The sequence below is a fragment of the Culex quinquefasciatus genome, chromosome 2 (genome assembly GCF_015732765.1).
Source record: "Culex quinquefasciatus strain JHB chromosome 2, VPISU_Cqui_1.0_pri_paternal, whole genome shotgun sequence".
NCBI lineage: Eukaryota > Metazoa > Arthropoda > Insecta > Diptera > Culicidae > Culex > Culex quinquefasciatus.
The window spans coordinates 145,184,897-145,212,123 of NC_051862.1; the positions used below are offsets into that span (position 1 = coordinate 145,184,897).

Here is a 27,227-nt window from a genome sequence, read left to right on the forward strand (position 1 = left end):
CGTATCCCAGCTTTACAAGTCCATGCTGCAGACTCTCGTGCACGAAGTGGTAGCGAATGCTCACGTGTTTCGTGCGTGGATTGTACGAACCGTTACTAGCGATGGCGATTGCAGATTGGTTGTCGCAGTACAGGTCCACAGGCTCCACCTTGAACATCTGAGCTCGCAGGTTGTTCCACCACATGGCTTCTTGAATCGTCCGAGAAAGCGCCATGTATTCAGCTTCACACGACGACAAAGCCACTGTCGGCTGCTTCTTGACGTTCCACGATATGGCTCCACCTTGCAGGGTGAAAACGTAACCAGTTGTGGACCTCCGATCATCTGGATCTCCTCCCCAATCGGCATCGGTGTATCCTCTGATCTGGTCGGCACCTTCCTTCGAATATTCCAGCTTCTTGTTAGCAGTCCCCTTCAGGTAGCGGAAAATCCTTTTGACCGCGTCCCAGTGTTGCTTTCCAGGGTTGGCAGCGAACTGGCTCACCATGTTGACTGCAAAAGCTATATCCGGCCGTGTCACTTGAGCTGCAAACGAAAGACACCCAACAGCTTCCTTGTACGGCACCTTATGCATCTCCTCGGCTTCCTCCTTGCTTCCAGGACTCATGGTCTTGTCCAGCCGCAAGCTCGGTTCCGCTGGCATAGCAACCGGATAACAATCCGCCATACCGAACCGCTTCACAATGTCCTCGACGTAGGCCTGTTGATCCAGCCACAGCTTTCCATCCTCGCGATTCCTTGTGATCCTGATTCCAAGACAGTGCGATGCCTGGCCCAGGTCCTTCATCTTGAACCGTTTGTTCAGATTCGCCTTCAACTTTTTCTTCATGTTCAGGTCGTTCGTAAAGATGAGAAAATCATCCACATAAATCGTCACGAACAACAGCTTATCGCCCTGGAACGACCAGTACAGACACGGGTCAACTGCCGAACGATGGAGTCCAAAATCTTGAAGAGCCGCGTCCAGTTGAGTGTTCCAAACTCGACTTGACTGCTTTAGACCGTATAACGCTTTCTTCAGTCTGCACACCCTTCCTCCAGCATCCACGAACCCTTCTGGTTGTAGCATGTAGATCTCCTCGTCGTTCAGCTCGCCCTGCAGGAATGCGGTTACTGCATCCATCTGATCGATGTCCAGGTTGTACTTCACCGAAAGCGCCATCAGGAACCGAACCGTTGCATACCGCACCACCGGAGAATAGACTTCGTCGTAGTCCACACCGGGCCGTTGTGAACAACCCTTCACCACCAGTCGCGCCTTGTACCGTTGTACAGTACCGTCCGGACCTCGCTTTGTTTTGAACACCCACTTGTTCCGGATTGCCTTTCGTCCATTTGGTAAATCAGCAAGCACCCACGTTCTGTTCTCGCTCAGAGAGTTCATCTCTTCCTGCATGGCCGTAATCCATCGATCTCGATCTGCCCGTAGCAAAACCTCCTCGTAGCTCTTCGGGTCTTCCATCTCAACAATAACGGATTGCATCGGGGATGTGGCAGCTGACTGTGGGGAAACATTTTGGCCAGAAAAAGTACCATAACAGTTGAATTCGTTGTACTTGCCTGGGACTCGGCGCTCCCGACCGCTGCGCCTCAACCCTTGCTGCTCGTCAGCTGGTCTGTTTAGTTGCGGTGGGAGCGCATCTTCAAGGAAGTCAACCAAGGCTTCAACGGACTCCTCCGGGGGTGGATCTTCATGACCAATTTCGATCACGCCCGCTTGATCTCCCTCGTCCCGCCGGTCTCGAACGACGTCCTCACGCTCGATAGGCAACTCAGGCTGCATGGCTTCAACAAAGTGCAATTCCATGAATTCGACCGGTTTAAGAATCAGCTCACACGCCACGCTCTTATTTGATGAACCTTCTTCAATGGCGACGACATCCCGACTGATCACAAAATCTCCCGTTTCAGGATCATAGACACGGTACCCCTTTGTGCCCTCGCAATATCCAACGAAAGTACCTCTTCTTGATTTCGGGTCAAACTTCTGTCGTCTTACCTTCGGGATGTGCACCATCACGCTCGATCCGAAAACCTTCAGGTTCTTGAGATTCGGCTTCTTTCCGGTCCATGCTTGTTCCGGCACCATGTCTCCAAGCGTTCGTGTCGGACAACGGTTCACCAAGTACGCCGCTGTCGAAATCGCCTCAGCCCAGAACTCCTTGCCCAGTTTGGCCTCGTTCAGCATGCACCGCGCTTTTTCGACCAACGTCCTGTTCAGTCGCTCAGCCCGACCATTCTGCTCTGGTGTATACGGACACGTGGTTTGATGACCAATCCCGTCCTGCTCCAGAACCTTGCGGAAATCTGCATTCACGTACTCTCTGCCATTGTCCGTACGTAGAACTCGCAATTTCTTTCCAGATTCTCGTTCCGCTCGAGCCTTGAACCTCTTGAATGCATCCAGTGCCTGACTCTTCTTCTCCAGAAAGTACACCGTGACTTTGTGACTCGCATCATCCAAGAACGTCATAAAGTACCGACTTCCTCCAAGCGAAGGCACCTCCACCGGACCACACAGGTCAGAGTGGACCAGTTCCAAAAGTTCAGTTGCCCTCGAACTGCTACTTGGAAACGGCTGTCGAGTCTGCTTCCCTTCAAAGCACGAGACACAATCTGGCAGCACGCCTTCCTGGAACTCGATTCCATCCGCCATCCGTTTGAGTTTCTGCAAACTCCCAACGTTCAAATGGCCGAGTCGCTTGTGCCAAAGCTCCAACTTGCTCACCAGAAACGATCTCTCCGGTCTTTCCAAACGGTACAGCCCATCGTTCTCGACGCCAGTGATCACCAGATCACCGTCCAACGACCAAACTTCACATCGGTCCGCCGTAAAGACCACCTTGTTGCCGCGCTTACAAATGGCACTAACCGACAACAAGTTCGTTGCAAGATCCGGGATCTTCAACACTTCGCCAACGTTGATCTCGCCTTCACGTGTGTCCAGAGCAACAGAACCCTTCGCAACGGCCATCATGTTGCTGCTGTTTGCTGTTCCAACTTCGTGGTTCATCGGTACCTCATCCGTAAACTTTTGGTCCGACCTTGCCATGTGAGTGGTGGCCCCCGAATCAAAATACCACTCCTTGGTCATCACATCACCCATAGCGAAGATACAGCACAACCCCTGGGGTTTCCGTACCTTCGTGGTCACTTTCTCCGGACAATTTGCAGCAAAATGTCCAAACTTCTTGCAATTGTAACAAGTCTTCGGTTTCTTCGATCCTGCTGCCTTGGATGAATTGAATCTGGCCGAACTGTACAGTGCTCCATCCACACTCGAACTTTTCGGTCCACGTTCAACCTTCACGTCCTGCAGGATCTTCGACTTCACGGCATCCGCTGACATCGCCTTCCCAGACGCCTCGAGTCCCATGATCATCGGCTCGTAATGCTCGGGAAGTCCCATCAGCAGAATTCCCGCCAGCCAGGAATCGTCCACCTTGAACCCGATCGCAGCTAGACGTTGACTCGCAGTCATAACTTGATCGACGTAGGCTTCGACACTGGCACAGTTGACAAGCTTCACGGATGTAAACTGTCGCAACAATCCAATACGCCGGGTAGAACCGCTATCCTGGAAAGCGTTCTCCAGCTTCTCCCAAGCTTCCGCGGCGGTTGCCGCATCCGCCACATGGCTGTAGTTGTAGGACTCCAGACTTAAACAGATCGCCGACAACGCGCGCAGCGATAGATCTTCGTCCACAGCAACTTCCGCCGGTGGCTTGACCGCTGACCAGGTTCCTTCTCGGATCAGCGTCATCTTCATAGCGAACGCCCAAGTGGTGTAGTTGTCCCGGCCTCTCAATTTCTCGATAGCCGGAAGCGAAACAGAACCACCGTAGGCGCGACCGCCTCTGCCGACTTGACCAGCATTCTCTTGACCAGCATTTCCACCTTCTCCGTTCTGGTTTCGTGCTGGATCTCGAACTGGTGACCTTCTCGTCGACATCTTCAAATTTCAAAATTAACTTCTTGAACTTCTTCTAGGTTTGAGCTGGGCCCATAACCTTTAGTAGAGTAGAGAAAACACGTCTTGTCTTGTAGACTGTTCGCAGTAGAATGATTTTATTTTTGCTCAGCTTACAGACGTCGACTTCCAGAGCCAAATCTTCCATGACCGGATTACTTCGATCTACCAATAATACGGCTGCGGCATTGGTTTACTTTGAACTCGGTAGGCCATGATTTGCTGCCTTGTAGTGCTAGGGTGGGATTGGATGTTAAAATTAACAAACCATATGATTAAATAATTTTTATTGCCAAAATATTAGAACTACACACTATGTAACTAAAAAAAAACATTACGTAACTAGTAAAACTCTTTTTGTATGAAACTTGGTGCAAAACTTTACGATTTCTTTTCCTCCGGTGCCTTCCTCGGATTGGCAGCGGCAGCCCCACCTCCGAAGGCCACGGCCTGGTCATAGTTCGGATAGTGTTGCGGTGGGAACTGCCCCGGTGGGTAGTGCCCCGGCGGCGGGTACTGTCCGGGAGGATAATGTCCAGGCGGGTAGTACGTTACGTCCGATCCGTCCGATGACGGTGGCATCAGATGGGGCGGCGGGTACTGGACCTGGCCGCCCGGATAGTGATGGTGGGGCGGATCCTGCAGGGGTCGATGCGGGAAGTTTGGGTTCATCTCCGGTGGAAAAACGGTGTGCGAAATCGGTCCTTCGTGCGGGTTGTGCGGCAGCGGAGTTCCGTGGGGGTGATACGGTGGGTAGTGCGACATCTTGACGGGTTGGATGGCGCGATGGAACTGACTTTGAGCTGAGGTGGAACGGCGAGGTTTGATTTATAGGAAATAAGTGATAAGATCGAACGGTATCAGTTAAGCTGTGGATGTTTTTATCGGTTAACGTGCGCGTGAGTCTTGCAGCGGGGGTTTTGCTGATGAAATGGAGCTGGAGATAAGTTTGTTGTTTATGGAACAGACATTTGTACGTTTCTCACGAAAAACGTCATCGATGAAATTAAATAATTAATCAGTTAGCTTACTTGGTTATTTCCAAATGATTCATGGCCTATCTACAATCACTTAACTTAGAAAATTTCACTTAGCTTAGGAGTTTGAATCAATGGAAATGAATCTGATCTTCTACAATGAAAAGGAATAAAATTAGAAACTTGACGTATGGTTTGGAAAATTTCAAAATCTACGGTAAGTTGACGTTTCCATATCAAAGGTAAACAAACAACTGCATAGCAACGTATATCAGCCCAGCAAATTTTCTAAGTTGATTGTGGATGACGGCCGTAAGTTGTGTACATTTTCTAAGTTTTACTTTACTTAACTATTCTAAGATAAGTGATTGTAGATATGTCATCACACACATTTTCTTTGTTCTCTATCATTAGTATATGTAGAAGCAATTCTAGTGGGTAACTTTCCGCCAATTACACAGCAGACTCCTCTTCGTATTGCGTGAAATTTTGTCACAGGAAGTAACTTTTGTCCCTGATGACGACCGAGCTCCATTTTTATATATCTTGGCACCTAGGGATGGTACGACCCCTTTCAATTTAGAACATTCGAAAATACACGTGTTTTTTAAATAATTTGCAGTCTGAAATGGTGATGATTTGGAAATTTGGTGTCAAAGGGACTTTTATGCATAGCAACGAGCAACTGTTCGAAGAGAAGAATATGTTTATCTCTTTCAAACCATCAAGCACTCTCTGGCGCGATGGTAACGTGTTGAATTACCAACCAAGAAGTTGCTGGTTTGGTCTTCTTTAAACTAGCTGTCACTGAACACCACAGTGCTGATGTGCCAACATTAGGAGCTTGTCGGAATTAAATATTGTTCCCCTAGTTGTCCGCTGAGATTAAATGTAAAATCCAAAAAAAAAGTTTTTATTTCTGTCATTAATGTCTGATGCGCATACGACATTTTCAAAAGCCCCGCGCCAAAAACTTGGTTCGATCTTGGTTCGATTTTACCTTTATTCGCTTTATATGTGGATGACAGTCGTGACGTAGCCGTGGTGGGGTACAATGTGACACTCTCAGGGATCTGACACGCATGCAGTTTCCTGAAGTCCCCACCAGAGGCGCTGTCAATATTGTATACGTATGGTTTTTGAAAAGGTCGTATGAAATAAATACAAAATTATTATGTTTTTTGTTAGTTTCTACCTCGGTTTTTACTTTTTTGCATATATATGCGAGTTAGTTACAAGCATTACGTTATTTTTTTTTTACATTTAACATTTATTAGATCAATAAAACAAAGTTCTACTTGGGAATTCAAGAAAAACAACACAACACACTGAATTGAACTAAAAACTGAATAACGTCATGATTCGAAATCCGGACACTTAGTAGCATATCATTTTTGTTATAGCTGACAAAAAATCATGTAAAAAGTTGGAAATGAAGAAATATCATCAGGATGTAGTATCAACAGTAAGTTTTAAGAGAATGCATGCAAAATATGTCTTTTCTAACAATTTTTCATCAGAATTTGAAAATTAAAATTACTTGTTGTGCTTCGAATCCCGGACACCGATAAAAGCTGATTCGAAATCCGGACACTTTTGCTTCGAATTCCGGACACTCGTTTTTGCTAATGAATCGCACAAATTTGGACTGAAATGTTAGTGAAATCCATATTTTTATTTAAAAATTTGCTAGAATTTAAGGAAATCAAAACCATAAATTTCTGCTTTGCCTTCCCTGTGCTTCGGACGCTTATAAAATATTTCACGAGAAATGTTTCGCAGCGTCCGGGAATTCGAATCATGACGTTAGCTTCAGTTTCCTTGAAACAAAATGAAATTTGTTTGATATTTCTTGTCCGTTGTATTAAAATGAATTACGCTTTCAGAATACTAACTAAATTTCTGTCGAAAATGCTTTAAACTAGCTGTAACTGAACAGTGCTGATATGCCAACAGTAGGTTCTCGATGGAATTATATGCACCCAAAACTGGCAGCGCTAGTCCGAGAGAATGATGGTCTCGAGTCGAGGGAATAGTGGTACCATTCACGGACGCAGAGAACACAGCTCGAGATGGGCGATAGAACTATTCTCTCGAGGTTCATTTGCAAAAAAAGTTCATCCGTCAAACAAAAAACCAAAAGTGTCGACAACGGGAATCGAACCAGAGACCTTTGACAAACCAATCCAATGACTTAGCTGCCTCGGCCACCACAGCTTGGTGACCAAGGAGAAGTCAGAAGTCGATGTATGACACTTGTTGGAGATTTATTGATTCAACTAACGAATGAACTCATTTGTTATGATGGTGTGAGTTGGTACCATTATTCTATCGATTTTGGCACTGAGCCCTCAATAAATTTTGAGAGAACGATTATCTCGACTCTGAATTTTGGGTGTGCTGTTTCCCTAGCTCAAATTTGAGATTAAACATAAATCTTTCTAAAGAAAAAAAAACAGAAAAAAGTTTTTATTTATGTATTTTATGTCCGATGCGCATACGACCTTTTCAAATGCCACGCGCTAAAAACTTGGTTCGATCTTGGTTCGATTTTGACTTCACTCGCTTTGTATGTGGATGACACACAGCAAAAAATCCGATGGTAAAATCGCATGCAAAAGCATGCACATCACCTTCGTCAAAATAAACACTTAATATTGCACACTCCATGTACATTTTTTTGCAAAAACAAAAAAAAATTGCTGCCGACGGGATTCAAACCAAGCACCAACAGTAAGGACTGGCGCCCTAGCCCACTCGGCCATCAGACAGATGAAATGCTGTAAGGATAAACGCATATATGAGCTTGACATTTCGGTCAAGTAGGTTTCCCATACTGATGGGCTACATATTTCAGGGTGTAAAATTACACAAAATTGCATAAAATAATGCATTGTTTATTTTACACCCAGGCCTTTTACACGCAGTTGGATTACTACTTTTTTAGCTGTGCAGTCGTGTCGTAACCGTGGACACTCTACGATAATCAATATGATTTTAGCTAAACAGCATGTTTATGTGTTGTATTATTGGAAGTGAATTGTCTTGGACATTTGAAGGAAATTTTTACAACATAAATCTTCAATTTAGAGAAGTTATATTAAAAAGTAATTAAATATATTGAAAAGTAATTAAAATAATTTTAATATTTTTGGTTGAATAATGTTAAAACTCATTGTATTGTATGATTGCCATGAATTTTGAGAAAAATAATGAAGACAAATTAAAAGTGTCTCATTGTTACCCATGGTCTGAAAAAAAAGGGGAACAATGAGACAGCTTCGGATTCTGGGTGTATTCAATAAAATTCAATTCGGTTTTATTAGTGGATAATCATGTTGCAATTAGTTCATTCGCAGTACATAACAGAGTTTTGGAGTTCCTCTCAGCTGCGTGTTAAATCTCAATCCATTTTGGAACGATTCTTGCTTATGACTAGGAGATTATCAAAAGTAAGAAAAAAAAATGAAAAAAACGTACTGAAATTGCAAAGGAAAGGGGATAGAAATAGAAAAAGCTTAAACTAGATCACAGTTTTTTGTCTGGGTGTATTCTCAAATTTGATAAAATTTAATGAAAGGACATTGTAGCCCAGCTCATGCCCTATTAAATGACGAATGAAATTTGGAGTAATATTAGTTTTTGTGTTTGTGGCAGCCTATTAGCGAAAATAATTTTTTGGTCATAATTTACTTTTACACCCCAAAATCAAATATTTATGAATAACTTAGGCGTCATCCATAAAGTATGTTTCGCTAAAATCGGCCAAAATTAACCCCCTACTCCCTATGTCACACTTTGTCACGCTGGCTCTGACCCCCCCCCCCCCCCACCATCTGGTTTTGTACAATTATAGCATGATTTAAAAAAAGGATTATTTTTAAATGCGAAGTTCAATGTACAAAGTTTTACAGGTTGTGTTTGGATTTTTTATTTTGTTGAATGATGAATTGATAGATATCACCATCAATGTTTATTTTCGTAAATCTGTTCAGCGTGACGTCACAGTCTCACGTACCCCCCCCCCCCTAGAGCGTGACGTACTGTATGGATGACGCCTTAACAAGAGCGCGTCAATATTCGAAGCAACTCTTATGGCAGAAGGGTATCCAGTAGACACACCTTTCCCCCAAATATGAGCCTGATAGGTTGAAACTACGATTTGTTAGAACCATTTTATCGTTGTTTTCCGTGTCTCATTGATTCCTTTAATAACTCTAGATATTATCTCATCTATTTGAAAATACTTTTGCTGGGGAACTATTATTAAATTGCAAAAAACAATGATCATTTTTTTTACTCGAAAGCTTAAAATGCTTATAAATTAAAAACACGGCATTGTATTGTAATTTTTTATGACAATATGCTTCATTTTTCTAAACAAAATCATCCTTCCTTTTTTGATCTTGAAAACTTTTTCTACAATTTCACCGAAGACACCAAATCGATCGGAGAATTACTTCACAGATAAAGATTTTCAAATATTCACATTCACATAAGGCTTCATCCATAATGTACGTCACGCTAAAATCAGCCCAAAATTTACCCACCCTCCCCCTTTTGTCACGCTTTTCCTATACTTATAACATACAATGTCACACTTGCTCAGAACCCCCCTCTCCCTACAGCGTGACATACTTTCTGTATGACTAATTCTAGAAAATTACACCAAAACAAAAAAAAAAAATATGCCGATGTCTAAGAAACTAAAAGTTCAATTTTTAATTCTAAAAAATGAATCGTTAAAATCGCTTGAAATGAGTGTATATAAAATTGAAACCCTATTTTGCTTATCATTGAATTGTTGCCCATAATTGAAAAAACGGCCATTATCCACTGTTTAAAATTACCGAGGCGAAAAGATTTGGTCACGAGCACAAAAACGTGTTTTTCTCGGAATATGTAGTTTATTTGGCATGATAGCCGAATCTTCAATTATGGGCAGATTAGATGTCAAAGTTATTTTGTTTGCATTTAAGTGCTTCAATATTTACTTTTTTTGAATATTGCTTGAGAAGATTTGATAAAATGATTCCTAAAAAGTATAAAATTTGTACTTTCTTTTCCTTACAACAAAGTTTATACTTTCTTTTTCACGATTACATGGACCCAAAACAAAACATGAGAAACCTTTTTTGGATCCGCATCATAACATCTAGCCAAAACAAAAATCCTTTCTTCTACCCAACATACTTGAAAAAGGACACCATGTGTGTTGTGTATGTGATATTCCACTCTCCAGACGATGAGAGGAAGATGTGAGCCGAGCGATGTTTAAGGCTCAAGTCATCGTTGTTCTGCAGTTGATGTGCCCCCCTGGGAGGGAATCTCAAGTTCGTCCTGTCACGATGGTTCTTAGTAAAAATCCAAAAAAAGGGCACCCTCACCGACACACACAAGCTAAATTGCCGTTATCGGACGGCCAAGGACTTAGAAGTGAAGTTTAAGAGGGCCGACCGCCACCGGGATGGTTGACGATGACGGGTTGGAACCGATTGACCTAATTTTGGGTTGTTTCTGCTCTTCTTAAGATGTTTATAGTGGGGACCGGGTCGGAACCGCTTCGAGTGAAGGTCAAACCTCGGCAAAAAGGTTTACTGCTCAAGTGATGATAAGAAGCGAGGAGCGATTCAAGAATTGCGTTGTAGAGGGAGAAAGAATGTGCTGGTTTCATAAGAAATTATGAGAAATTACGAAACAAAAATAAACAGAAACCAGAAATGAACAAAAAACAATGAACAATGAACAATGAACAATGAACAATGAACAATGAACAATGAACAATGAACAATGAACAATGAACAATGAACAATGAACAATGAACAATGAACAATGAACAATGAACAATGAACAATGAACAATGAACAATGAACAATGAACAATGAACAATGAACAATGAACAATGAACAATGAACAATGAACAATGAACAATGAACAATGAACAATGAACAATGAACAATGAACAATGAACAATGAACAATGAACAATGAACAATGAACAATGAACAATGAACAATGAACAATGAACAATGAACAATGAACAATGAACAATGAACAATGAACAATGAACAATGAACAATGAACAATGAACAATGAACAATGAACAATGAACAATGAACAATGAACAATGAACAATGAACAATGAACAATGAACAATGAACAATGAACAATGAACAATGAACAATGAACAATGAACAATGAACAATGAACAATGAACAATGAACAATGAACTATGAACTATGAACAATGAACAATGAACAATGAACAATGATATAATTAGAAAGGAAATGCTCAAGCTTTTCCCGTTTCAAATCTAAATATTTCGACCAAATTTTGTCAACGATTATGTTCCGTAGTTGAAACTATTTCCTTTGTCAGAAAGACAAATTAAAAGTTTTCTCTTTTTCTCTCGATAAAAAAGCTCTCACTAATTTTCCGGCAGGTGAATCAGCAATTTTCTTCAACCTACCCAGTCCCTACTTCCGGTTCAAGCTATTCGACCTAAACTTTGATAGAGGCGATCATCGATGTCTTTCTCCTCCCTCCCCCCTTTTCCCATCCCTAACCCGGTGTCAGTCACTTAATCACTTTGACTAACATTAGAACACCCCTAAATCTAGCTGGCGGGGGTAGTTTATCGTCGTGAGCTTCCCCGGCCAAAAGTTGTTCGTTTCCGGGCCAGAATAAGGAATAAATTTTCAGCCTTTTCTTTGGGAAGAGGAAAGGAAGCGAGTACAAAAGTGTGCCATAACCTTAAAAAGTGCCACCGGAACCCCGGCAGACAGTCGGTTCTTATCTTGTTCAAAGGCCGGCCCAAGTTAGCACCACACGCGAAGCGAAAAGAGGTCGACAAAGTTTGTTTTAATAGTTAAGCGCTTCTTTATGGCATTATCTTATTGTCGAACGCCATGCTTTGGCTTATCTTTGGCACGTTCGTACACTTGCTTGATTTGGTAAAAAAAGGAAAAACTCCCACGGGCTCGTACGAGCAACTACCTCCCACGACTAATTCCTTTTGTTTGTTTTTTTTCAGCTCGCTTAAATAAGACATTCTTTGTTCCACTCCCAAAAATCTGGAAAGCGCACACGTGTGAAAAAAAAACCACCCAAGAAAACAGGAACAGAATAAGATAATTTTTCCCCGCACACATAACCTCAAAGCCAGACTCAAGTCAATGGCCGCCATCATCGTCGTCGACGGTTTTGGACTGTGTCATGGTTTTTGATGGAAATGGAATCTTTTCACGCAATCCCGGTCCCAGGAATGCTTCCGCCACCATCCACGGTACTCGGGTCCGTCTGCTTCAGGACATAGATGACCTTGCACGTTTATCGTGAATGTGCGAGAAGGTGGTCGTCTGCGCTGCCAGCGTCTTGTTGTGAGGGTTTTCCAGGGGTGTCGAAACATTTTCCATTGAAAAGTGCATAAAATTTATAAAGGTTTAATTTGATGATGTTTTGAAAAGGATTGAATCATCAGTATCCATTAAATCATATACTATCTTTTCAGGCAAAAAATTAACTTCACCCACCTACAAAGTACACAAACACTTAGTAGACAAAATAGTATGAAAACGTTTTTAATTTACCAAAATGGCTGTATCTTGGCACTGAAGAGACAAAAACTAATGGCTTTAAAAGCAAAATTGGTCAGAAAATTGTTACTTACAAGTTGATGGGATGGGTTTTGGCGTCTATTTTTTTAGATTAATTTTTGCGAGATAAACGTAAAAATTTTAGCGAAAAATTTTCATTTTCCAAATTTAACATGCTGTGAATTAAAAGTGCCGGGCAATTTGAACGCATTTTTCAGGGTTTTAGAGCAAAATATGATATTCTTGTATGAAAACAGACCAGTTTGATGGCGTACTCAGAATTCAAATACAAAAATTGTTTAATAATTCTGCCATTTTTTGTTTGTCGACTATAAAAAAATTAGGACATGTTATTTAATAGGAAATTTAATGTTCATTTTGATTCTGCAATAACCCAGAAAGATAATTTTTCAATTTGGAGCAACATTTAAAATTTTATGTTTTTTGTAACATTTCTGGGTTGTTTTTTTTTTTGAGCTTATTAATGTTCTACAAAGTTGTAGAGTAGACAAATACAAAAATTTTAATTTACAAACATAAAGGATTTTCTTATAAAAAATAACAAGGTAGGGGAACAGCATCTAATTCCACCGTGCCTCTAATGTTGGCAGGTCAGAACTTTGACATTCAATTAAAGCTAATTAAAAGCGTTTTCAACTGAAATCAAGTGATAAATAGCTTAACAAGAAGTGAGCAAGCAAGTTTCTATCAAAAGTTTTGCAAAATTAGTTGTTTTAATAGTGAAAATCAGCAAATTGGATGGAGTTAGGAGCGAGTGCTTAACCTGCCAAACATACGAAAATTTCCCCTATGGTCTCAAGATTTGAATAAAAAAATGTGTTTAAAAGAGCATTTTACACTGGTTCAGTTGTTTTGCAATCACAAGTTTAAAAAAAAAAAGATTTGACGAAACAAAAAAAATGCCAAAAAAAAAACCTTTTACGGTATTGGACATCGAAACTTTTCTTAAATTCAAAAGCTTTTTTAATATACTAAAACATATTGAAAATGATTCTAAGTGCAGGGGAATGCATTTTCAATTGATTTAAGCTAATTTCACTTTAATTCTCATTGACATTTTAAAGTTTAAATAAAACAATTTTATGCCCCAGTTTTTGAGACAGAAATTGAAAGCAGGTGACAAAAACTTTAAATACCATTTTTATCAGCCCAAGAATTTACAAGATATATCACGTGTGCAAGACAAAGCCCGATTTTGCTTTTTTTATGAAATACAAATATTTTGGGTTTAAATGATAATTTTACATAGAAAGATGTTTATCCACCTACAAAGTACACAAACACTTAGTAGACAAAATAGTATGAAAACGTTTTTAATTTACCAAAATGGCTGTATCTTGGCACTGAAGAGACAAAAACTAATGGCTTTAAAAGCAAAATTGGTCAGAAAATTGTTACTTACAAGTTGATGGGATGGGTTTTGGCGTCTATTTTTTTAGATTAATTTTTGCGAGATAAACGTAAAAATTTTAGCGAAAAATTTTCATTTTCCAAATTTAACATGCTGTGAATTAAAAGTGCCGGGCAATTTGAACGCATTTTTCAGGGTTTTAGAGCAAAATATGATATTCTTGTATGAAAACAGACCAGTTTGATGGCGTACTCAGAATTCAAATACAAAAATTGTTTAATAATTCTGCCATTTTTTGTTTGTCGACTATAAAAAAATTAGGACATGTTATTTAATAGGAAATTTAATGTTCATTTTGATTCTGCAATAACCCAGAAAGATAATTTTTCAATTTGGAGCAACATTTAAAATTTTATGTTTTTTGTAACATTTCTGGGTTGTTTTTTTTTTTTTTGAGCTTATTAATGTTCTACAAAGTTGTAGAGTAGACAAATACAAAAATTTTAATTTACAAACATAAAGGATTTTCTTATAAAAAATAACAAGGTAGGGGAACAGCATCTAATTCCACCGTGCCTCTAATGTTGGCAGGTCAGAACTTTGACATTCAATTAAAGCTAATTAAAAGCGTTTTCAACTGAAATCAAGTGATAAATAGCTTAACAAGAAGTGAGCAAGCAAGTTTCTATCAAAAGTTTTGCAAAATTAGTTGTTTTAATAGTGAAAATCAGCAAATTGGATGGAGTTAGGAGCGAGTGCTTAACCTGCCAAACATACGAAAATTTCCCCTATGGTCTCAAGATTTGAATAAAAAAATGTGTTTAAAAGAGCATTTTACACTGGTTCAGTTGTTTTGCAATCACAAGTTTAAAAAAAAAAAGATTTGACGAAACAAAAAAAATGCCAAAAAAAAACCTTTTACGGTATTGGACATCGGAAGTTTTCTTAAATTCAAAAGCTTTTTTAATATACTAAAACATATTGAAAATGATTCTAAGTGCAGGGGAATGCATTTTCAATTGATTTAAGCTAATTTCACTTTAATTTTCATTGACATTTTAAAGTTTAAATAAAACAATTTTATGCCCCAGTTTTTGAGACAGAAATTGAAAGCAGGTGACAAAAACTTTAAATACCATTTTTATCAGCCCAAGAATTTACAAGATATATCACGTGTGCAAGACAAAGCCCGATTTTGAAATTTTGCTTTTTTTATGAAATACAAATATTGTTGGTCATATATTGGGTTTAAATGATAATTTTACATAGAAACCCAAAATTAACCCAATACGATTTGTTAACATTTTGGCTCAATTGTGAGGGCAGATTCAGATACAGCGGGAAAAATTACATGGAAAAATGTAAATTTGACAATTTTCGAATTTCGTTAGGGTGGTCCCATACGGTTTTCCCTTGAAAATTATACTTTTTCAAATGAAGATATGTATCTCAAGTTTGAAGAAAAACAACCTTGAGATTTTTTCAGCGGGTGTAGTGCTTGCGCCTTTTCTAGATATTCAAGATTTAAATTTGCATCTTTTTACCTTAAAATAGCTGTAACTGTTGACCTTTTAGTCCAAATTGACTTGTCAAAATATGAAAATGTTGGATTTGTAGAGTTCTAAAAATGTCCTGAACATCACTTATCTCTAAAACTTAACCCTAAATTGCCACGTTCAAAAAACAAATTTTTGAAAGTTTTCTCAGATGCTTTGCATAAATTTGGTCGTAGAAGGCATAGATTATGAGATAAAATTATGGTGTCTTCGACAAAGTTGCTTGGATTGCCAAGTTCAACAACTTTCTTCAAGACCAAAATATCCCAAAAATATTCCTGAAATCTAAGATTTTCAAAATCACTCTAATCGTGAACCACCCTAATTTTAAACCAAACCAAAAGTTGCCCCTTTCCAAGGAGCGGCCGTGGCTGACTGGTTACGGTGTTCGCTTTCTAATCGAATGGTCTGGGTTCGATTCCCATCTGCTCCCAACGAGAAAGTATAGGAAATATTAATCTTGAAACTCTGAACATGAACGAAAAATCAAAGTCGCCCGAGTCGGGGTTCGATCCCCCGTCCTTTGGATTGGTAAGCAAAAATGCTAACCACTAGGCCATCACGAGCGACGTCTGGAATTAGGAATACTGTTACTATCAAACTATATACGCGCTGGGTCCCTGTCCATTTGACAAGGGTTCGGAAGTTCTAAATAACGTTTGAACCCGATTGGTGCAAACGTTCTTCAGGGCGGGGCTTGTCGATAAAAGCTGAGGGACCTCGCGCTCGGCTAGCCAGCGTAGAAATGGGTCACCGAAGCTCGGCAGATGCCTATGCGAGTTATTTGCTCGGCAGAATGCCTATGCGAGTTATTTGCATGTATAGAATGTAGATCTAAAAATACATGGAAACAACTTAATTTGTAAGAAGCGACCGCGTGGTCCCGTTTGGTTGGTTGCACACACACACACACAAACCAAAAGTTGCCCATTTCCATTTGCAACAACTCTTATGAAGACACCACAGCTCCAAAACTTTACCATTTTTCGGAAAATCTATTTTCCACTTAATTTTGCGATCTAGACCACTGTGCAACCTTTCATTCTAAAAAAATGTGTTATTCTGTCACCAAAATGTGTAAACCTCTTAGCCAGTGAAAATCTATTTTTTCAACCAGAATTGAGTTTAAATTACATCATGAACAAGATAACTCTATCAAATTTACAAAAAAAAAAAAATCGCTGCTTGAGGTCAGTTTTTAGGCCAATGCAAATGGAAATGCAAATTTCACTGCTCTTTTAAAAAATGGCCCGATGAATCAAGGATCAAAGTAATATTTTTCTTCAAAACAAAATTGTCGAAAAAAACAGATGAAAAATATATTAAAAAAGTATTTTTTTTTGCATTGACGATGATTTTAAGCATGTTTGAAGCAATTTGAACTAATTTTGAATTTAAGTGAAATTTCTATGTTTAGTACAGCAAAAAAAAAACAAAACAATTTTTAAAAAATAGCTTAACGCCAAAAATTTGGATTTTTTCGACAATTATTACAATTATTTCAAGAACCCCTGCCTCAATGCTGATTCGCGGCGCAGTAATATGAACCATTAAGCACACCACCGTTCGCTCTGGTCGTTCAGCCGGTCGGTGTAAATGATGTGAAACGATTAGTACAAGTGACTTGGCGTTGATCGTTGAACGGCTTTGCCTCGATATCGCACTGGTACCGAAATAGGGCAAAATATGTGATAAGACGTGCTGCTGGGGAGCAATTAATTGTTTTTTGTTTTTTTTTCTACTTCTGTTATTTCCTCAATTATTTTCATTCAAGCACATGGAATTGAACACATTTCTATGAACTGCGTCACATTTAATGAGTTCCGGGAAATGTTTTGTTCGCCGTTATTCAGTATCATTTCAGCATTGCGTTGCATTTGGGATAATTAATTTGGCGGGCGAATTTCCCACTCCATCTCCATTTGCCTACCTAATTAGCCCTTATCGGAAATACTGATTTCGAAATCTAAACCATTTCCCAGGCACTTTCAACGTCTCTCTTAGCAAAACGACCTTGCCCCTGACGGCAGGGTCCCTGAACCTCGCCGGGGTGTGGTGCACATTCAACAAATGATTAATGTTTTCCCCTCCCTTGTATTGGCGGCTTAGGGGCGTAATCTCGATGGTCAAAAAGCAATCCTTCTTCTCGGAGTGAATGCGGTAGCATTGACCAGAGGACGGAAATATCCTTCTTGGACGGCGTGCGTTTTTTCACTGCTGCTACTAGTTGATTGGAATGAACTATTTTTTACTAATGATTTTTCTGGGGTTGGAATATTTTGTTTAAAGGGAATGTTTAATAAAATATAATTTTTTATCTACTTTCAGGTAATTGGACGATCTCATGTGGTAACCAGTCATGGCCGTAAGCTTACAAAATGTATTTTCCAATTTTTCAATCATAATAACATGATGCCCAATTTCCCTAACCGGCCACGTTTCCCATAACCCTTGTCCGTAATTTATAATTCGTTTTATTTTGCTACCCACTTTGGTTGCTCACCAGAGTTCATTTTCCCTGCAGCTGATTATTGGAAACGAATTATCCCCCCGGGGCATTTCCAATGCAAAGTGGCTTGTACGATCTGGGAAATATGATTATTGGGCTGGAAACATTGGAAAATTACTATCACTCGAAATGAGATGAAACTTTTCCATGCTCCCCGATATACCTTTTTTTCCTCTTCGAAAGTTGATTTACCTTTTGCTCCCGGGGTTTAACGGCCACTTTTTTCTACCCAGCAACGCAACGGGGATCCTGAGAAAGAACCCAAAAGCAAAGTTGAACCGGTTTGGACGGGCAAAGTTTTCCTGCTGTTATCCTTTAAGCCGGTTCTGGTGATGATGGACAAGTTTTTTTTCTTCTTCTTTTAGTTTGACAATACAGTAAATCAAGAGATTTGGTTAGTTAAAAATTTGAACATGTATTTATGTTTAAAGTCTGATCATCAAGTTAAGTTAAGGTAAATTATAATAAGTCAAACAGTATAAATCGTTGAACCTCTACCCTGGTGGGCCCTTTTTTTCAATGATTAAGAGTAAGCCCTTTTACAAAAACATCGTTTAGCAAACAGCTGTTCTATTTCAATACAAATCTTGCTCAAATGAGGCACTCATTGCCTTAGTTGATGAATCTACAACAGCTGTTTTAAAAGTGTCCCCCAACGATACACTTTCCAACAAGCTTCAAAACTCGCAGTAGTTTTAAACTGGCAATTCCCAAGTCAACATGCCAACTCCAACCGTACAGCTGATCACGATCACAATCATCTCAACTGTCCTGCCAAAGCTCACCACCGGGGCTCCGGCTGCTGGCTGCTGCATGTCAAGTTGCACGTCCAGTTGCAACAACGACCTCCAAGCCGCTTCCCAGCCATGCGGGAACGTAGCCCCCGTACGACCCACGGTGTATCCACCGTCGGCCGTGGAGTATTGCGACGATGATCCGGTGCAGGAAGGAAATTGGGACCGCTCCGTCGAGGCCGCCGGCGCCCGGAGTCCGATTGGGGCCGTGCTGGAGCAGCAGAAAATACTCAAGGAGGAGGGACTACCCGACACGGCTGGGAATGCTGAGCTGTATTCGTTTTTGCTGCTCCGCGACGGTATGAAACTGTTGACGGGGATGTTCAGTGAGTGAGGTTAAAACGAATTGTTGAATTAAAAATTGAAAAAAAAAACATTTTTAAAAACTAGACTTCATGTAATTTTTATTCTCATAGAATAAAAATCATAAAATTAACCCTCTACAACCCAATTTCGACTCTAGACGGGTTTCGATCTCAAAAATCGCAAAAATAAATTTTTAACAAATTTTTGATCTTTAAATTGCATTGGAAAGAAGAACTCTTAAAATTTTAGAAAACAAACATAAACTAAACAAGATAATTTCAAATTAAATAACTAAAAATAAAAGAAGAAAAACAAGAAACAAGAGAAGTGAAGTTTATCGTTCAACATTAGTTGCTCGAAATGACCTTCTACCTCCTGAGCGCGTGAAAAAAAATCGACAAAAAATTTAGCAGTAGAGGATTAAAAAGAATGATAAATACAGTCAAAGGTAAAAAATTAGATGAATTCTTCCAAGGGATTATCCATAAACCACGTGAACACTTTTTTTAACAATTGTCCATACAAAACCCATTTTATTTTCAACAATGCGAAAAAAAACACGTGTTTCAGCATGCAATGGTGATGATATAAAAATTTGGTGTCAAAGGGACTTTTATATAAAATTGAACTCATGATTCCAAAAAAACGCATTTTTCATCAAGACAATACAAACAAAGTTTTAATACCTGGGTTATTCTCCGCCAACTCACACAGCAGTTGCCCCGACCCCTCTTAGATTTGCTTTAGAAACTTTGTCCCAAGGGGTAACTTTTGTCCCTGATCACGAATCCGGGGTCCGTTTTTTGATATCTCGTGACGGAGGGGCGGTACGACCCCTTCCATTTTTGAACATATGAAAAAAGAGGTGTTTTCAATAATTTGCAGCCAGAAACGGTGATGAGGTAGAAAGTTGGTGTCAAAGGGACTTTTATGTAAAATTAGACGCGAATCTGAGGTCCGTTTTTAGATACCTCGTGACGAAGGGGTGGTACGACCCCTTCCATTTTTGAACATGCACATCAAAAAATCCGATGGTAAAATCGCATGCAAAAGCATGCACATCACCTTCGTCAAAATAAACAATTAATATTAGACACTCCAAGCAACACACTTAGTCAGATAAACGTATTTCCTAACTGGTTGTATAACCCATCCACCTCGTTATCACAACTTGTTCTACAACTCCTGTGAACTGGAAAAAAGCGCACTTTTTCTTGTTGTATAACTTGCCAGAAAAATATGCAAGTTATCAGAGTAAGTTGTACAAATGTATTTGACAACACTGTGCTATCTAACAAGAGATTCAACGAAAAAGTGGGCGTGGTTTACGGCTGTGCTGTCAAATCATAGCGCACACTGGAAAGGAAAGTTAGATTGAAAACAGCTATCTAACCGTCGACTAACTTACATGTAAACAAACGTTTCTTATTAGAATTTCAATCAACGACGAAGCTAATAAAAAAAAGTACGCTTGCTTCTGCAAGATTTATTTGAAATAATTTTAAATTGAATTTAATAAAAGAAAAACAATCCTGGCGCGCATGTGATTAGTGTGAAATTCCCTGCATGGCGAACTTTTATGATTGTCCTTTTTTTATGAACTTCCTCGTTCCCAAGATTCGATCCGATGACTTTGACGATTTGTTGTTATCTCCACGGCAGGTCCAGGCGCGCTTCCACATCTCTCCACGGGGCTTCATAGTAAACAAGCTGGCCTAAGCGTCTATAAGAAGGCTGCTGTCTGTTTTGTTAACTAAATAACTTAACTCCAACGAATGCTGTCATTGGAATTGAAGTTATATAAGTTTGTTTCAAATCAGTTTTTATAACTCCACTATATAACTATAACAAACCGTTTCAACTGTCATTTCGATTACCGTACCAGGGAGTAATGTTGAAAATCGGTATGATTTTGATTTGTTGTTTACTCTATCATAAACTCTATAAGCTGATAATTTTTGTAGCTTTTACCAGCGATATGTTCACAAATAAATCGGTCAACAATCAAAACTATTGCAATCTTCAATAAACAAACATTTTTGAAACTCTAAATTCCTCATGTACAAATTCACACCACCTAACATTACGCAATTTCAAGTTGGATATGTATGTTGAGCATCAGTTATATAATCTATTCTCCGATAACATTTGTGTAACAAAGCGAGAAAACCTAAGGTTATTTATAGAATGGTTGGCCACGCCCATTTTTTAGAAGATGCCGTCACATGACAATGTTAGACAAGCAGTGATACAAACAGTGCAATATTGTTTTTATTCAACAAACTGTTTTCGAGTAAAACATTGCAGATGAGGGAACAGCACCTTGGCATATCAGCACTTTGACGTTCAATTACAGCTCTTAAAAAGTGTTTTCAAGTGAAATAAAGTGATAAATAGCTCAAGCTGAAAATCATCAAATTGGATGGAGTTAGGAGCAAGGGTAAGCACTCCCAAACAAGTGAAAATATTCCTTATGTTGTGTGTTAAAGTTGGAAAAGAGTGAAGTTGACTGTGTTTTAACACTTGTGTGGCACAAATCTCAAGAGTTACATAAGTCAGTTATACAAGTAGTGAAACAAACTGTTATTTAACTAACGTTGAAATTTTTTCTCGTATGTTGATCATAAACAGCTGTCTAACTATTATTCAACAGACGACGAGTTATGAGTGCTACTTGGGACTGCATGTATTTTTTTTGCAAACACAAAAAAAGTTGCAACCGACGGGATTCAAACCCAGCACCAACAGTAAGAACTGGTGCCTTAGCCCGCTCAGCCATCAGACCGATGAAGAATGGTAAGGATAAACGCATATATAAGCTTGACATTTCGGTCAAATAGGTTTCCCATACTGATGGGCTACATATTTCAGGGTTTAAAATCACATAAAATTGCATAAAAAATGCTATATTTATTTTACACCCAGGCCTTTTACACGCAGCTGGATTACTACTTTTTTAGCTGTGTGCGAAAAAGATGTGTTTTTCAATAACTTGCAGCCTCAAATGGTGATGAGATAGAAATTTGGTGTCAAAGGGACTTTTGTGTAAAATTAGACGCCCGATTTGATGGCGTACTCAGAATTCCGAAAAAACGTATTTTTTTTTATCGAAATTACACTACATTTTTTTAAAAACTCTGCAATTTTCCGTTACTCGATGAATTTTTTTTTTGGAACATTTCATTTTATGGGAAATTTAATGTTCTTTTTGACTCTACATTGACCCAGAAGGGTCATTTTTTCATTTAGAACAAAAATTTTCATTTAAAAATTTCGCGTTTTTTATAACTTTGCAGGGTCGTGTAACAATGTTGTACAAAGTTGTAGAGCAGACAATTACAAAAAAAATAATATGTAAACATAAGGGGTTTGCTTATAAACATCACAAGTTATCGCGCATTCACGAAAATTTTTTCGAAACAGTTACTTTATGCTTTTGAGCAGTTCTCTCAGATTTCGGTCATTCGATTTTTTTGTATTTTTTAATCCAACTGAAACTCTTTTGGTGCCTTTGGTATGCCCAAAGAAGCCATTTTGCATCATTAGTTTGTCCATATAATTTTCCATACAAATTTGGCAGCTGGCCATACAAAAATGATGTATGAAAATTCAAAAATCTGTATCTTTTGATGGAATTTTTTGATCGATTTGGTGTCTTCGGAAAAGTTGTACGTATGGACTACGCTGGAAAAAAATGATACACGGTAAAAAAAAATTGGTGATTTTTTATTTAACTTTTTGTCACAAAAACTTGATTTGCAAAAAAACACTATTTTTAATTTTTTTATTTTTTGATATGTTTTAGAGGACATAAAATGCCAACTTTTCAGAAATTTCCAGGTTGTGCAAAAAATCTTTGACCGAGTTATGAATTTTTGAATCAATACTGATTTTTTTTAAAAAAATCGAAAAATTGGTCGCAAAAATTTTTCAACTTCATTTTTTGATGCAAAACCAAATTTGCAATCAAAAAGTATTCTAGTGAAATTTTGATAAAGTGCACTGTTTTCAAGTTATATCCATTTTTATGTGACTTTTTTGAAAATAGTCGAAGTTTTTATTTTTTTATGGATAGTGCATATGTTTGCCCCCGTTTGAAAAAAATATATTTGAAAAGCTGAGAAAATTCTCTATATTTTGCAGTTTTGAACTAAGTTGATATGACCCTTAGTTGCTGAGACATTGCCATGCAAAGATTTAAAAACAGGACAATTGATGTTTTCTAAGTCCCACCCAAAAAACAAACCATTTTCTAATGTCGATATCTCAGCAACTAATGGTTCGATTTTCAATGTTAAGATATGAAACATTCGTGAAATTTTCCGATCTTTTCGAAAAAAATATTTTCGTCGTACATTTCAAAAGGGCCAAACATTTAATATTACGCCCTTTTAAAATGTTAGTCTTGGTTTAAGAAAACTAAACAACATCAAAAAATTTTAAAGTTAAAAAAACTAAAACACATAAAAAAATAGTGTTTTTTTGCAAATCAAGTTTTAATGACAAAAAGTTAAATAAAAAATCACCAACATTTTTTACCGTTTATCATTTTTTTTCCAGTGTAGTCCATATCCATACCTACAACTTTGCCGAAGACACCAAATCAATCAAAAAATTCCTTCAAAAGATACAGATTTTTGAATTTTCATACATCATTTTTGTATGGCCTTCTTTGGGCATACCGAAGGCACCAAAAAAGTTTCAGTCGGATTAAAAAATACAAAAAATAAAATTTAAGAAAAAAGACCGATTTCGTAGAGAATTGCACATTTCTCTTTGTTTCGTCGTCCGTGTCTCTCGCGGGTGACGATGATTGGCCATGATCAACGACGGCCAACTGTTTTAAAACTTTTTTTTCGAAAAATCGCGGTAACTCTTGATGTTCATTAACGAACCCCTTATGTTTATATATCTAATTTTTTGTAATTGTCTCTTCTACAACTTTGTAGATCATTGTTTTACGCTAAAAAATAATCCTGCACAGTTAGAAAAAACACGAAACTTTAAAATGAAAATTTTGGTTCTAAATAATAAAATGACCATTCTGGGTCTATGTAGATACGAAAAGAACATTAAATTTCCCATAAAATGACATTTTCCAAAAATGTTTACAGGCGAGTAACGGAAAATGGAAGGGTTTCCAAAACTTTTTTAGTGTTTTTTTCGATGAAAAATACTGTTTGAGATCGATAGTTGCGCCCTTTACCCTATCTATTAGATTACCAAATCAGAATAGATAGGGTAAAGGGCCCTTTACCCTATCTATTAGATTAGTTTCGAGATGAGAGAGTGAGTGATTAGAGAATGTGTGAGAGAGTGAGAGAGACCGTACGAGAGTGCCCGACGGGTTCAGTTTGTTTATCTTTGGAAATAAATGTTAAGTCTTCAGCCCAACTGGCTCGGTTCACCTGAACCCCCGCGTGATTTGTACTCCGCCCGATTTTCGCGAATAAACGTTCTGTGCGCGTAACAAGCCGTGTTCTTTTTCGATCCGTGACTTGAAGAACTGAGGCCATTGACCTCCCCAAGTGTGCTCTGGACGAGCAGTGAAACCCCCCAAATACAGTCCACTAATTTTGAAGGGCTCGATCCGGAACATTGGTCCTTCGAACCGGATCGAAGTGGCCGGCCCGAAGTGAAAGGACTTTTTGTGCGCGCGCGTGTGAAGTGGCCTGTTCGCTGAACAGTGGCCATCGCGATCGGACTGTGCGAGTCCGCGGCAGTTGGCGCCATCGCGCAGTTATTTGCGGCTTTGTGCTGCGTTTTTTATGCTGTTCTGCGAGATGGTGCTGACGTGAAGAAGCAGCTGGAGCGATCGTGGTCTGCTGGGTGCTGTTCAACGGCGGCTGGCGGACGGAAGCTACTGCTGCTGTGAACGAGAGTGATTGTGTGTGTGTGCTGGACGCTGCCCATCGACCGGAGGTTCCTGGAGGAGCTGCAGTGTACCAGGAAGTGTTTGGGTTTGCATGTGGTGCATGAGGTTTGTGTGTGTCTGTGGTGAGGTGTGTGCGAATTGTGTTTGAGTGAATGAGCGTTTTTCCGAGAGAAGTTTGTAATAAAGATTTATTTGGATTTTCTACGCAAGAGCGTTTATTTCTGGGGTTGTGGTTTGGGTTGTTTCCTGCGCAAGCCCTGAATTGGTCTGTTCTCTGTCGGTCTGTCCACTGCTGGTACTCCACCTTGGCTGTCTCTCCCACTGTCAATCGGGTCGCGTAGAACGTCGAGTCGATCGTGTCGGTGTTCGCGGTTGCAGTGTTCCAGATTTTTGGCGTTCAACGGTGAGTGAAGGCGGTGAATGATGGACGAGTTGAAGGACTTGCAGAAGCAGGAGCGGCAGTTAATCCTTTCGATCAACGGTGTAGGAGCATTTGTTGAGGCGTACAAGAAGGCTGAACACGAGAACCAGATCTCGATTCGGCTGGACACCTTGGAGGAGGCCATGCGGAAGTTTTACAAGGTGCGCCGCAAGATCGAAGCCATGATCGACGACGAAGATGAGGATCAAGTTGTTGGAGAGTCGAAGGAGGCTCGGAAGAAGCGGTTGGCTGATCTGGTGGTTCAGCGTGAGATGGAGTACAACAAGGCTCTTCGTGACGTCGAGGAGAGGTACTTCGTGGTGAAGGCAAAGCTGGTCGCACTGCGTCCGGTCAAGGTTGAGCCCACTCCTGGTGCTGACCTGAACGAAACCTGCTTCGATCAGTCGATTTCGCGCATTAAGTTGCCGGACATCAAGCTGCCCAACTTCAGCGGCGAACTGAAGGACTGGATCCCGTTTCGCGACACCTACAAGAGCCTCATCCACTCCAACGTGCAGCTGCCGGACATCGACAAGTTCACCTACTTGAGGTCCGCTCTGCAAGGAGAAGCACAGCTGGAGATTCTGTCGGTAGATTTCTCTGCAGAAGGCTACGACGTTGCTTGGAAAGCACTGGAGAAAAAGTACGACAACCACAAGCTCATCGTGAAGGCGTACCTGGACGCGCTCTTCGACATCGAGCCGCTGCGGAAGGAGAGCTGTGACGGTCTGTCTCACTTGATCAGCGAGTTCGAGACGAACCTACAGATGCTGAAGAAGCTCGGTGAAGGAACGGAAGCCTGGTCAACAATCCTGGTCCACATGCTCTGCGCGCGTTTGGATCATGCCACGCTTCGACTGTGGGAATCGCACCACTCGAAAGCTGTGCCGAAGTACGATGTTCTGATCGAGTTTCTGCGTGGCCAGTGTACGGTGCTGCAATCGATCAAGGCCAACCGGCCCAGCGAAGGAGACGGACGACAAAACCGCTCGAGAGTCTCGACCACTCACACGTCCTCGCAGTCACTACGACGCTGCCTGTTTTGTGAAGAGGCATTTCATATGCCGTTCAATTGCAGCAAGCTGAGGAACATGTCTGTGTCCCAACGAGTGGAAGAAGTTAATCGACGGCGACTGTGCCGAAACTGCTTGACTGCTGGTCACTACGCTGACGGATGTTCTCGTGGTTCCTGTTCCCGCTGCGGCGGAAGACATCACACGTTGCTGCACTACGACACGCCGGCCCCTGCTGGCGCTCGACAAGAAAGATCCTCCGTTCCTAATACGCAAGGAGTATCCCACGAAGCTGGACAACAACAACAACCCACGAGACAGCAAGACCAGACACAGAACATTTCCACCCAACCAACCACAAGTTTCTACTCCGTGATCCAATCCACTTCTCGAAACACTCACCCACCACCACCCACAGACTTTCGTAATACCACCACCCTCAATGCGGCATCCCTCCCCGCACAAAATGCACCCACACTTTCCCGCCGAGTCCTCATGTCCACGGCTGTAGTTCGCGTCGAAGACCAGTTCGAAACTTCTCGCTCGCTCGAACACTGTTAGACTCGTGTTCCGAGTTCTGCTACATGTCTAGCAACTTTTCGAAGAAGCTGAAGTTCCGGACATCACCAGATGTACTGAGGGTACAGGGCATCGGAAACGGCTCAGCGTTGTCGCTGGAGGCCGTACGCGCGAAGGTCCAGCCACGGCTGTCTACGATCTCGATGTTCTCGAAGGAAATGCAGTTTCACGTACTGGAAAAGATCGCCAGCGATCTGCCCGTCACACCGGTTGACGTCAGCCAGATGATGCTCCCCTGTGACATCATTCTCGCTGATCCGC

At 40.2% G+C, this 27,227-nt stretch overlaps 2 protein-coding genes across 4 annotated transcripts in view; one reads left to right on the top strand and one right to left on the bottom strand.

The window, feature by feature from the left end:
- LOC6044608 (inactive dipeptidyl peptidase 10) overlaps positions 1-27,227 on the top strand; it is a 367,926-nt gene that overhangs the window by 13,036 nt on the left and 327,663 nt on the right. The gene's annotated exons all lie outside the window — the stretch shown is intronic.
- On the bottom strand, positions 4,277-4,803 carry LOC119766561 (early nodulin-75-like). The gene has a single exon (XM_038251318.1). It carries the CDS (start codon positions 4,733-4,735, stop codon positions 4,352-4,354), a length of 384 nt encoding a protein of 127 aa, XP_038107246.1. The 5' UTR covers positions 4,736-4,803; the 3' UTR covers positions 4,277-4,351.

What these genes read in the sequence shown, in the direction of transcription:
- LOC119766561 (XM_038251318.1), bottom strand. Translation starts at nt 4,735, where the DNA reads ATGTCGCACTACCCACCGTATCACCCCCACGGAACTCCGCTGCCGCAC.